The sequence below is a fragment of the Anopheles coustani genome, chromosome 3 (assembly GCF_943734705.1).
Source record: "Anopheles coustani chromosome 3, idAnoCousDA_361_x.2, whole genome shotgun sequence".
Taxonomy (NCBI): Eukaryota; Metazoa; Arthropoda; class Insecta; order Diptera; family Culicidae; genus Anopheles; species Anopheles coustani.
Genome location: NC_071288.1, coordinates 2437963 through 2449723, shown reverse-complemented (window position 1 = coordinate 2449723; position 11761 = coordinate 2437963). Strand labels below are relative to the sequence as shown.

The 11761-nt window shown below is 48.3% G+C and overlaps 1 protein-coding gene across 1 annotated transcript in view; it reads left to right on the top strand.

Annotated features, from left to right (window-relative positions):
• Positions 1-2888: 2888 nt before the first annotated feature.
• Positions 2889-11761, top strand: part of LOC131258695 (pair-rule protein odd-paired) — a 30116-nt gene continuing 21243 nt past the window's right edge. The window contains exon 1 of the mRNA XM_058260065.1: positions 2889-4158. Within this exon, the coding sequence (XP_058116048.1) occupies positions 2889-4158 (1270 nt within the window). The remainder of the gene's footprint in view (positions 4159-11761) is intronic.

Sequence of the window (11761 nt, the reverse complement as noted above, 5' to 3'; positions counted from 1 at the left end):
AATTGTTGGAAGTCGTGGGGTTGGGATGAGAAATGAGTTTATATTTAGTTTCTGACGAGCCATTACTACGGCTAATTGAATGGGGAAAATTGCGGAAAACCTACGGAATTTTCTCGAAGGAACAAGTTGTATGTTTTTATTTAAAAATAAACCAACTTTTAATTTTTAATCCTTGTTCAGATTGTGCTTTAGAGCAAAAGAAAAGTAGAAATATTGAAACCAATGACTACGAATGGCTTATACTCTCCGATACCTGCAGGAATATCTGTTGTCAAAACTAGTTCCCCTGATGACCATAATTAGGAGCAACTTAGGCATCCCAGCGCGTGCCTATGTTGGTTTTGAATTCTGTTTGGGGTCTAGTTTTATGTCTCCGAAACGATATGTCGATGGTTTTTTTAATTCTATTCTCCCGGATTAACAAACATCGATAGTATCTGCAGGCATTCTAAACGAAATATGAATATATTAGCCACTTACATGTTAATCGCATTGACAGATGCCTTTAGATTTAAGCATCTTTTAGCTAGGTTTAGACAACTTCCTGTTTGATTCGGGTGGCTAGAACGTATTAGTCTGAAGCAAACGATATTCATCAGGCGGATATAAATCGCTGCTATAAATTAAGCGAACCTGCCCGTCTGCTGTCATTCTCGTCCCGAGTGCTGACTGACCATCGAGTGAAGAAAGCTGACCTCCTCTGCGCTCCTCTGCGGCTCCTTATTCCGTCCTCCGTGGCGGGAAGCGACATTTATCATATTTTTAATTAACATCTTTAATGATTGTTGATCGTTTTTCTGTCCGTCATGGTGCAGAAAGCAGCGCCCTGAGATTGTCGATCTCCTTTGGGAGTCGCGTCGGCTTTGGGGCAAACAAGTGCTGCAAACGTAACAAAACGAAGCAAAACAACGCATGCGATAATAAGGTAATGTTTGTTTCCCGCCCGGCAGCGCTTTGACGCGAGCAAACGGATCGGTATCGTTTATGGTGTGCAAATCGCAAAAGGAAAGGAGTCTTCTGCTTTGGGGCCCCCATCGGACATTATTTTCCACTTCTTTCCCGGCCGTATTTGGACCCGACGACAGTAGGAAGGAAAGGCAGCGGGGAGGACGGGCGGCGACTCAACGGAGGTCCCTTATTTGGCATCATTAAGTGGACTGTTTTTAATTGCTCCATGGAGAGTAGTTTCACATCTTGCTTGTCGCTTATTGCCACGCTGGTGTCGTAAAAGTACAATACCAATTAAAAGCGCTGAAACTTGATCCCGATCGGCACCTCCACCACCAACAGCACCACCTCACGAGCTCACGATCGTCGCTATCGCCGGTCGATGATCGACGCCATTTGCTTTTCCTGGGCTGGCTTACGGAAGATGCATCGTAACCCCTTCGCCGAGCAGCGGTTCCGAAACGTGTTACCACTCAATTATCAAATTTACGCGAACAAAACGAGAAGAATGACACGACCGAGCGCAGGGCGAGAGGAACGGGTTGGGGGGAAGAAAGAAGTGGGCGCGGGAGGTGAATGGGATCAAACTGTCAACGCTGCTTAAAGGAAGATTATCGTAACCCCGAAGACGACAACGGACCGGCCGAAGCTCGACAAAACGGAGCGAAGAATCCTGCGCGTTCCGCTCAGTTGGAGACGGAGTGGAACACATACACGCACTGCACACATACACACACGGAAGCGACGGCAAAAACGGCACGCCAGGGATCGAAAAATTCCCCCCGACCGGGAATATTTGACTAAGGTTGACAAATTTGACAAATATTTTAACAATAACAATTTTTGGTTTAATTAATAATAAAGTATCCTTCCCTTTTTGCCACGTGCGATCGTGTATTACCGCAAGCGCATCCTGACTGCGACGTGAGTGAGATGGCGAGAAGGGCCGAATTTCTCACGACGGTGAGAAAGAGTCAAACATCACGGTGTGTCAACAATCGCTACTCATTTCACTCTGACTCACAATGGCATGAGAACGCACGAGAGAGAAAGAGAAAAGCCGCATTCACTCTCTCCTTCGAACACTCGAAAGGATAACGACCAATACAAAGATGCAGTCAGTGGGCGTGACGTTCTCCATCGCCTTCGCCACCAACCGGTGAGCTGTGATTGGCTGGTGAACCGGTAATTATGATTACCGTACCGGTAGTTTGACATTGTCAGCTCCAGGACTTCTTCGTGTTAAGGTCATAGAACCGGTAATAACCGGTAATGGTAGAGCCGTGGGTCGACGTCTCGTGTTGGGTTTCGGTTGCTGCTGGCAGCGATGTTGTCGCTCAGTATGCTACCAACGTTCCTCGCAATAGGTGTCCACGCAGTGTGTCCGGGATTCCCGTAGCGCGAGGTCAAGAGATCTCTTCTTTTTCGATCCTTACCCAGCAAAACCGAACCGAACCGTCTGCCGTTCGCACGTCAGTAGTGGAAAGATTCACAAAATAACACGAACACGCACGCACGCCCGTCGTTAGTGGATTGCGCTGCGTGTGGGTGGAAGGCAAGGCGAGTGCAAGGCGCGTGTATTGTCCGGGGAAAACTGTGCAGGAAGTGTGTGCATCCTCGGAAGGGATGTTAATGTGTTTCTGGTGATACTTTAAGTCGACGGAGTGTTGTGTATAAGTGTGACGTGAAGCGAGTGCTCTCCAAACCATAGATTAACGCAAATAAAGTGAAAAGAAGGAAAAGCATAAAAATTCAAACAGTTGCACGTGAATTTCAAGTGAAGTGAACTCCGCAATGAATCAATGGTTTCGCTCGTTCAGTTGCCGTGAGTGATCGAAACAAAACAGTTTGCACTTTGCAAGGAGTAGAAACATAGGAACAGCCAACATTTGGCCCAATTTAGTTGTGTAAAGCGATCGTTCCACAGTGGTTTGGGTAAGATGATGATGAACGCTTTCATGGACGGTGGTTCGTCGGCGGCCCACCATTCGCACCTGGCGACGTTCGGCATTAAAATGTCGCCGGACCATCTGGAGCAGAGCAGTGAGATCGAGTCGTCGGCCAGTTCGGTGGCGAGCGCCAGTTTGGCGGCTGCTGCTGCGGCCGCCGCCGCCGGAATGCTTCCACCCGGGGCCGGTTCTGTTTCCGGTTCCGGCTCCAGTGGGTCCGGTTCGTCCAACGCGAACGCCGGAGATGCCACGATGTTCTACCACCATCATCCGCACGCTCACCACCACCATCAGCAGGGAAGCGGCTCAGGCAATGGGTCGGGTGGAGGCGGTAGTGGTGGTGGAGCTGGTGGGGCAGGTGGTGGTGGGGCATACAACTCGCACCACCTTTCGCCACCCTCCCACATGTCGTCGCACGCCATGGCGCCGTACCATTCGCGGGATTTCCTTTCCCTCAAGCGCGACAACGACTACTTCAGCTCGGCGGCGGTGGCGTCGAGTGCGGCGGTGGCGGCAGCGGCAACCGGGGCCACTGACCCCGCATCCCTGTTCGCCCATGAGAGCCCCCTCAATGCGCACCACACCGCCGCCATCGGACACCATCCGTTCCACGCCGGAGCGCACTCGATGAGGGCGATGGCCGCGGCCGGGTTGGCGTCCGCCGGGGACTACACACACCCGTACGCACACCACGCCGCACACCATGCCGCCCACCACCAGGGTCAGTACGCGTCGGCCATGCACCATCACCACCAGCACCACCCGCTCGCCAACCTGCCCGTCAACCCGGGCACATCCGGGGCCTTCTTCCGGTACATGCGCCACCCGCCGGCCATCAAGCAGGAGATGCAGTGCCTCTGGGTCGAACCGGAACTGCCCCCGCACCATCCGCATCATCCGCATCACCACCACCACCACCACCTCGGGCTCGGACTGACGGCGCTGGCGGCGGGACTCGGCGGTGGCGGGACCGGTGGGGCCGACGGCGGCAGTCGCAAGACGTGCAACAAGATCTTCAGCTCGATGCAGGAGATCGTGACGCACCTGACGGTGGACCACGTCGGCGGGCCGGAGTGCACGACCCACGCCTGCTTCTGGCTCGGCTGCACGCGTAACGGACGCCCCTTCAAGGCGAAGTACAAGCTGGTCAACCACATCCGCGTACACACGGGCGAAAAGCCCTTCCCGTGCCCGTTTCCGGCCTGCGGCAAGGTCTTTGCCCGCTCCGAGAACCTCAAGATCCACAAACGAACGCACACCGGTAAGTACCCAGTGCCAGTGCCAAAAATCCCGTGGAGATCCTTGGTTCCTTCTCGGAACGGCAGGACCTCACACAAGGACGAGGACGACGACGACGACGACGACGAAAAACTTTACCGACTGCAAATGCACACTTATTCTTACTCTCTTGTTTTCTTTTTGCCGACGGAAACCAAACGAACCTTTTGTTTTGCGCTCCGGCGACTTCTTGGGACTTTCCACCAGGAGGTCCTTTTTTACGGCCTTCAAGAAGTGGTGGAAGCGTGAAGAAGTGTTTTTCACTTCCTAGTAATTTCTTGTTTTTGTATATTTGTTTGTTTGGTTTCTTGCACGCGTAAAATTATATCATTATTCACTCACATCCTTGCGTTTACTTGCGCCACTTTCTGCCTCACAGCGGAGATTTTTATTGTGTTTCGAACGGGCTCGACATTCCGTTGAGCTTCAAGTGGCAGAAGGGTTTATTATATTTTGAAAACCAACAATTTAATGAACAATCCTCTGTGCTTGACACAACAGACACTTCAGCTTAATTTTAAGATGTTCGATGTTGAATAACGATTGTTTGTGGGCACACTCCGCGACTAAAACTGTCGGGGCTTTAATGGGTCCAGCATAAAATGTGTAATAAGCGCGAGGAACCATTTTCAGTTCGTAAAAAAAGACCATCTTTGCTGCGATCAATCTTCCAACCGTTGATTAAGGGATTGAGACATTTGGCTATCGCTACCGATGTTGATGGTTCACTTTCGTAAAACAAACCATTGGCCGGAAAATTCGTTCCACGAAAATCCGTTCCCGGTGCGGAAAAACAAATCTAATTAAACACGTATCGATCGAAGCACGCGCTCGATCGTACGCGATCGAGGCAGGTTGAGGTGGTTCTGCTTCCCTAAATCCGTTTCGTTCCATTTGCTGTCGAGTGGGTTTCTCGGTTCCTTCCTTCCTTCGTTCCACGAATGTTTCTCTCGATCTACTCCGGACTCGAGATTGATCTTAATTAATTTTTAAACGCTACATAAGAACTCTTTTGGAAGCGATTTGTTTCGATGTTTGGCTGATTAGTTAGGGTAAGTGTAGTTTTCTTTTCTTTTCTGTGGTCGCTTCCACTATCGTTGTTGGAGGTTTTCTTCGGAAGTGCGTTTTTCATCGTATCCTTCTCTCTCTCGTGTTTGGTTTCTGGATGGTTGAAGTGTTTTTTTCCCCCCGAAAAGTGATCGAATAAACAATCTCTGCCGAGCAAGAAGTTTAGAGCCGCGTAACCACCGACTAATAGGCAAAGAATGATGGGAACACCATCAGCTCAGTTTTCTTAGGCAGTGGAGAGAAAGGCAAAAAAAAAAAGGAGTAATTAATCTCCATTTTCGATCGTTCATCACGCGGGCCAAATGGAACGGAAAAAAACGAGTAAAGAAACGCGTGCGCCGGCTCCGTCCGAAATTGATTTCCTTCGTCCATCAGTTCACACCTCCTCCGGGATGATTTGGTTGTTTGTTGTTTATGAAGACGTGCTCCGGTGGTGGGTTTCTCTATCCATCGTGTGTAAATATTAGGGGCACTTCGTCTTCGACCGGCAGCTCCGGGAACGTCACCGGTGATGAGAGACGACCAGGGGAAAAAGTGGTTCACCTTTTGGATGCACCTCATTAGCAGCCACCAATTCACTTTTCCAACCATTAACCTCAAAGATCTTGACCTCGGGGTGGTAAATGTTTGCTCCCCAAAAACAATGCCAGTAATTGAGGTGAATCCTTTCGTTTTGGCGAGAAATTAATAAATGAGCTTGGGGACGCTCGCTAGGATGAAACAGATATACCAACCTCTCACTCCCATTTCCGTTGTCCTCGGGGGGGATCGAAAGCCAGGAACAAAGTGTCGCCGAAAGGCGATGTCCCTTTTGGAGCGGCGAGTATCGATTTTTCAATCATACTAAAGCGGACTATGGCTAACTCTCACAACAGCACAAACCACAACGTAAAACATCGTTGCGTGCGTGCGGTACAGTAGTGTGTGGATGTGTGTCCTACTTCTCTACCCTTGGACATTGGGGGGAACACATACACACACGTATACTGCCATTAGGGGTGACACAAACAGAAGCTGTTGTGAAACACCATCCCCCATCTAGGAAAGAGAAAGAGAAATGAAGCGATAGATATCAGAAAGAAAGGGAAATGAATTTTCCACTGTGTCCACAACGAAAGGCAGCTTGCCCGACCCCTCCTCTCCCCCCCCCCCACGCATACAAGGGTGCAACACAAACACAGCGCTGCGTAGAGGTCGAATAGGTTGATCCCAAAACCCCTCCCTTTCCCCATCGAGGCACTTCCGGCGGTTGTTGTGGTGGTGTTTGTGCCCAAGACGACGCTGATAGTGGGTGAGGGGGTTTCCTGCCGTTGTCCTGCTGTCATTGGCATATGCTGCCGCTGTTTGGTAGCTACGATCACCACTAAACAACCGGGAACTGTGGAACGTAAGCGTATCGCTTGAAGGCGAGGACATTTTCATCCTGGCCAGCTTGGGGAGCAGTTCAGGGGTGAGGATTTAGTTTATGGAAATTACAATACGCCCTCTCTTCGTCCTAAGCGCTGGCCAGAAGTTTTGAACACAACGAGGAAAAGGAGAGCTGGAAACGAAGATGAACGAAAGACAAACAATTAAATCGAAATCATAACACAGTCATTTTAAACAAACCCACACAACGCTGGGTTGCCTGCTATGCTATTCATGGAATGCTGGAAATGGAGCTTTTCCGGAATACATTTCAAAGCGATTGCGAGAGGAAAATAGGACAGGAAAACGCGTGCTTTCACAATATGGCCCGGTTGTTGGAGCAAGTGTAAATGTTGACCAACATAAAAAAAAGGGAAAAGAAAAGCTTGACCACAATCTGTTAACTTTCCTTGCACTTCATGAATGTCGGACGATCATCCTTTTACTCCGGTTGACATTCATTTAGGTTGTACTTTTTTCCACTTACAACCAACCATACGTTGATTGCAGCAAAACGAATGGATGCACATTCCTCTACAATGTTGTGTCGAGTTTTGTAGTCTTTTCCCTTGTTTTTGTGGTTCGTTGAATGTTCTCCGTCGAATCCTGTCCCCGAAACGGTTCCGTACGAGCTATCATTCACTTATTGGACGAGTCGCCTTCGTCATCTCTACCTCGTCGAGAGATCAAAACCGCCATTACCGGGTTGACAGGTTGCGGTTTCGCCCCTTAAAGAGCCTACTAGATGATGATGAGAGAAAAACGTAAAACAACCAATGTGTGAGGCCAACACCTCCAAAATGGCATATCCTTTAGAATCATGTTGCGTTTCGTTTCTTGTTTGTTTTTGAGCGCTTCTCTCACACTTCAAGTTCTAGCGTGACATGTTTGAAGGCCAATTTCATCGAATCATTACGATTTATGGACAGGTTTGAAAAAAAAAACACAGTTTGTAGGTTCACTTCAGAGGATCAAAATGATTCGTTTGGAAAAGATTCTAGAGACTTTTAAAGGAAAAAAAAAAAGGAAACCCTCACCTATCCGCCATTTTGAACCGAACGAAGCGGGCATTTTCTCACGCTTTTCGTGATGGCAAAAATGGAAACAAAAAGTTTGCTTGCGCCTAACTCTTCTCCCGTTTCGGATCCGAGATTGAATGTCGTTTGCTACCCGTCTTGGTTTAGTGGCAGATTGGCTCTCGGACTCCCGCATTATTTGTGCCCCTTCTCGCCGGAACGTCTTAATTTCCCAATCGTCTCGATTTGCTTTCGTCCATTTTTTTTTCCTTTTTGTTTGACCCCCCAACAACCAAAAGGGGAAAGGGAGTAGGCGAAGGGTGATTGGATAAAATTGCAACAGTCAAGTGGTGGTTTTTCTTCAAGGTGTCTTTCTTTCTCATCCGTTTTCGCGCAAAAACCTTGTGTACATCTAATTCGCACCGTGATTCGAGACGTATAATTTTGAGTGTTCATTTTCACAGCATGAGGGCCCATCTCCCTGTCTCTCTCTCTCTCTCGCTCTCCTTGGGATCCCCATTTTCCCTCAATCGTTTGGAGCGCACAGATGGATGCGCTTTTGTGGTAAACTAAGTTGCAGAAGATCTTTTGGTTCTTACTGAAGCCTTGAAAACCCTCGGGGCATTGTCTGATGGTGGTCAATGAAAGAAATCCTCCCGAAACGAAGCACTTCCAGCAACATATGGGGTCCTGCTCGTTCCTCTCAATCCCTGTGTTGTCTTCACCTTTTTCGGACCGTCGATTGGTGTAAGCGTATAATAACCGTGTGTGTTCGGTGTATAATTTAGCCCGCCTACTTGAAAACGCCCTTTTTTCGCGCGCCGACCGAACAAACGAACGAAGCCTTACCTTTGCCCGGTGGAAATTGATTATTTGTTTCCACGCGTGTTTCGCCTTCCGAACGCGAACCGGGCCAGATGCTCTTTCAACGCCGTCAAATGAGCTGTTAAAACAAAGCCCTAATCACTTTCCACGTCATTGCCGAGACGTTGCTGCTTCTTCTCCTGTGGTCCCGTGGAGGAGAAGAAAATGGAGATCAAATTACGACTTGGACCGCCTGAGAACGGCTACTTCTCTTTTTGGTTGTTTTGGAAGAGACGATTTTAACGATCGCCTACCGTCCGTAGCTGTCGTTTCCGATATCCTCGTTGACCTTCGGAGTGATAAGATGCTTGTTGTGTCTCACTGTTCCCTATCGCGATCAACTTTCCAAACCGATGTCAAACACGAGCTTAAGTGACCACTTGAGATAAGATTGAGGGTCTTCTACGAGATCTGTGTGAGTCCTTGAAGTCCTTTTTCCGTGTTCTTTGTTTTGGAGGGTTTGTTTTGTCGTTTTCTTCGTATCGCTCTCGATGACACATCTGGTCCCGATCCCAAAGGCGAGCTTAAGCTTCCACTTCAAGCCATGAACATATTGAACACTTTAAAGCCGTCGATTCGTCACTCTCCACCCCGACGTTCTTGGTTGTGTCATTTATTTTGCTATCAAACATTCCGCCGCAAATCAAAACAAACCAATTTACGCCACACAAAAGGGTCGCTCATTGGACGATGGCAGTCTCCGGTTTCCATTCCAGTGTTTCGATTCGTTCTCGGTGATTCGATTCCGATTCGCTTCACGTCAAACAATGTAATGTGCGCACTTCGGGGACGGTTTGCTGTGGCCCGGGCACAAACAATAGTCGTGGTCTAGGCCAAACGGCAGAGGGTGGCAGAATGGCCGACCGAGGGGGTTGAGAGAGGGCGCACATAATTTATCGATTCTTTCGGGTGCCATTTTGCCCCGTCCAGGGGCAATGGATCTTTCCGCCTGTCCGCGGGAGTGAGGTTCTTTTTTCTCCCATTCGTCGTTTTCCGCTCCGCTTTAACAGTTTTCTTTATTTTTCCTCTCACCGGTCTTTTTTTTATATTTTCCTATTATTTCTCGGCCCTTTGGCCGGCTCATTCGCGACGGGTCTCGGGTGCCATTAAAAATCTATCATCAACATTAATATCAAAATAATAAATAGCGGAACTGGAAACGAAGGCTAGCAGGAAGAGATAAGCGGGCGGCTAGGTGGTGGATCGCTGTCTCCAACTTCGTTGTTGGAGAGAAGAAATATCTTGAACAAAAAATCCATCCAAAAGAAAGAAAAATCCTTCTACCCGTCCCCGGGACGGCCTTTTCCTTATCACGATTTCTTGTCCAGCAGTTTGTGGGACGACAGGAAAAACGTAAAAATAACACACAAAAACACCCAGCTCTGGGTGGAAAGTAAAAAAGAAAAGGCTGTCCCAACATTTTCGGCCCCTCCGGTTGGATTTTCTCGAATGTGTCAAAGTTTTTCCGAACGCTTGGGTTTGAACCCACCCCAAAACACACCATCATGATCATCCTCTGACTTTTTTGTGGGGGAGAGTTGGATGCCTTTTTTCTATTTATTCTATCTTTTGCCCTCGTCCTATTGATTGTACAAAAGATCGACATGGGTCGAAGGGAAACTTTGTCGATTTTTTTCCCCTCGGCTCCAAGTTCAAGTAAAGATCTCTTCGCGCATTTCCCGAAAAAACCCGAATCGCACCGTGTTTTTCCACTGGCTCGGGTGGTGGCCAAACGGGAGGAAGGAAAACTGACAGAAACATACGGTTCTACGATGAAAAATGACCAGGACTATGTTCCACTCCCTGTCTCCTCCTTCTCTCCGTTTCTCGTTCTATGGTGAAATGTGTGTGTGTGTGTTTATGCTCGGATGCGGTTTTCGTTTAGCCTACCTTTCCTGGCGCTTCGATCGATGTCGCCAAACGTGTCGGGGAACGTTCAACTGCCGGCTTAAAGGAAGGTTAAAGATGTCGGCCGAGTCCTTCCTTCAATCTCCGGCCGTTCGTTGTGTGCGTGTGCTTGTCGGTGTGGTATTGAGATTGCACTTTAAACTGTGTTTAAACAGTAGTTTTTCCGAACTTGGCGCAATTTCTGTTCACCCTATGTTCAAAGCGTTTCTTTGAAGCGAGACGCTCAAGGACGGAGCATTCAGGATGAATGTCCTTTTTTCTCCTCTTGCCACAGGACAATAGAATCCGGTCGGACTAAGAGGTCTAAGGACACCCGAAAGGCATTCAAACTATGCTGACAAAACGCACAAACAATACACGCACTGTTTGGTAGTGTAAGCGTCCGAACCGAGGACATTAGGATTCCTGGCTTACGTTTATCAGTGGCCTTCCGCAAGGGATGGCATTTTCTTTATCTTCACAGGCCATTTCAGTTTCTTTCCCATTGCTACGAACAGTTCATCATCGATGAAGGCTTTGTGTGTTTGAGTACTAAGTTAAACTGAGGGTTTTCCTCTGTTCGAGTGATCGAAGAACTCTGAACTCAGCTGATTTCGGCCCACAACTAAAGCTGTAAAACATGTTTAGTTTGTGTGCACATCAACAAACCGATAGCATAGTCTTCTATCGCTTAGAAAAGGCGTGTTTTGTGTGACCGTAACGGGTTCCTAACATGGTTGAGTCGATTCGAGTTGACCATGATTACTATCTACAACTTCGGCGATGGGAAACGCTCGTGGCTTGCTTTGGCCAATTTTAACAAGCCCGAGCTTGAGAGCTTCAACGTCAGCAACAGTTACAGCATCAGAAGCAGCACCGTCTCGGATTGGATTGAGAAAAATTATCCGAGATTCAGTCCGTCCGAGCCATCGGAGAAACAAATTTATTTCCCCTTCATGTTCGCCTTCCATGTTGGTATTTCTTGTTTGCCCCGTCGCTCAATTGAAGGTAAGGTTGATATGGTCCTACATCATCATCATCATCATCATCATCAACAGCGCCATGGACGTTTGGTTCGGGGGTTTTTGTTCGACGTCACCATCCGTTGTGCCGTGCGTTTGAGTTTCGTGGTAACTGTCATAAACATCAGAGCATCGAATCGATTTCGAATGGCGCTCGTTCGGGCGGGAGAAATGGGCAGAAAACTTATTTCAGCTCCAGCGTTCATTTCTATATCGGAAAAGAAAACGCTAGAAGATATATACGCGTATATACGATTAATGTGTGTCTCAACATCAAATAAATACACACACACACACAATCAGAGAATCGGAATGCCCCCCC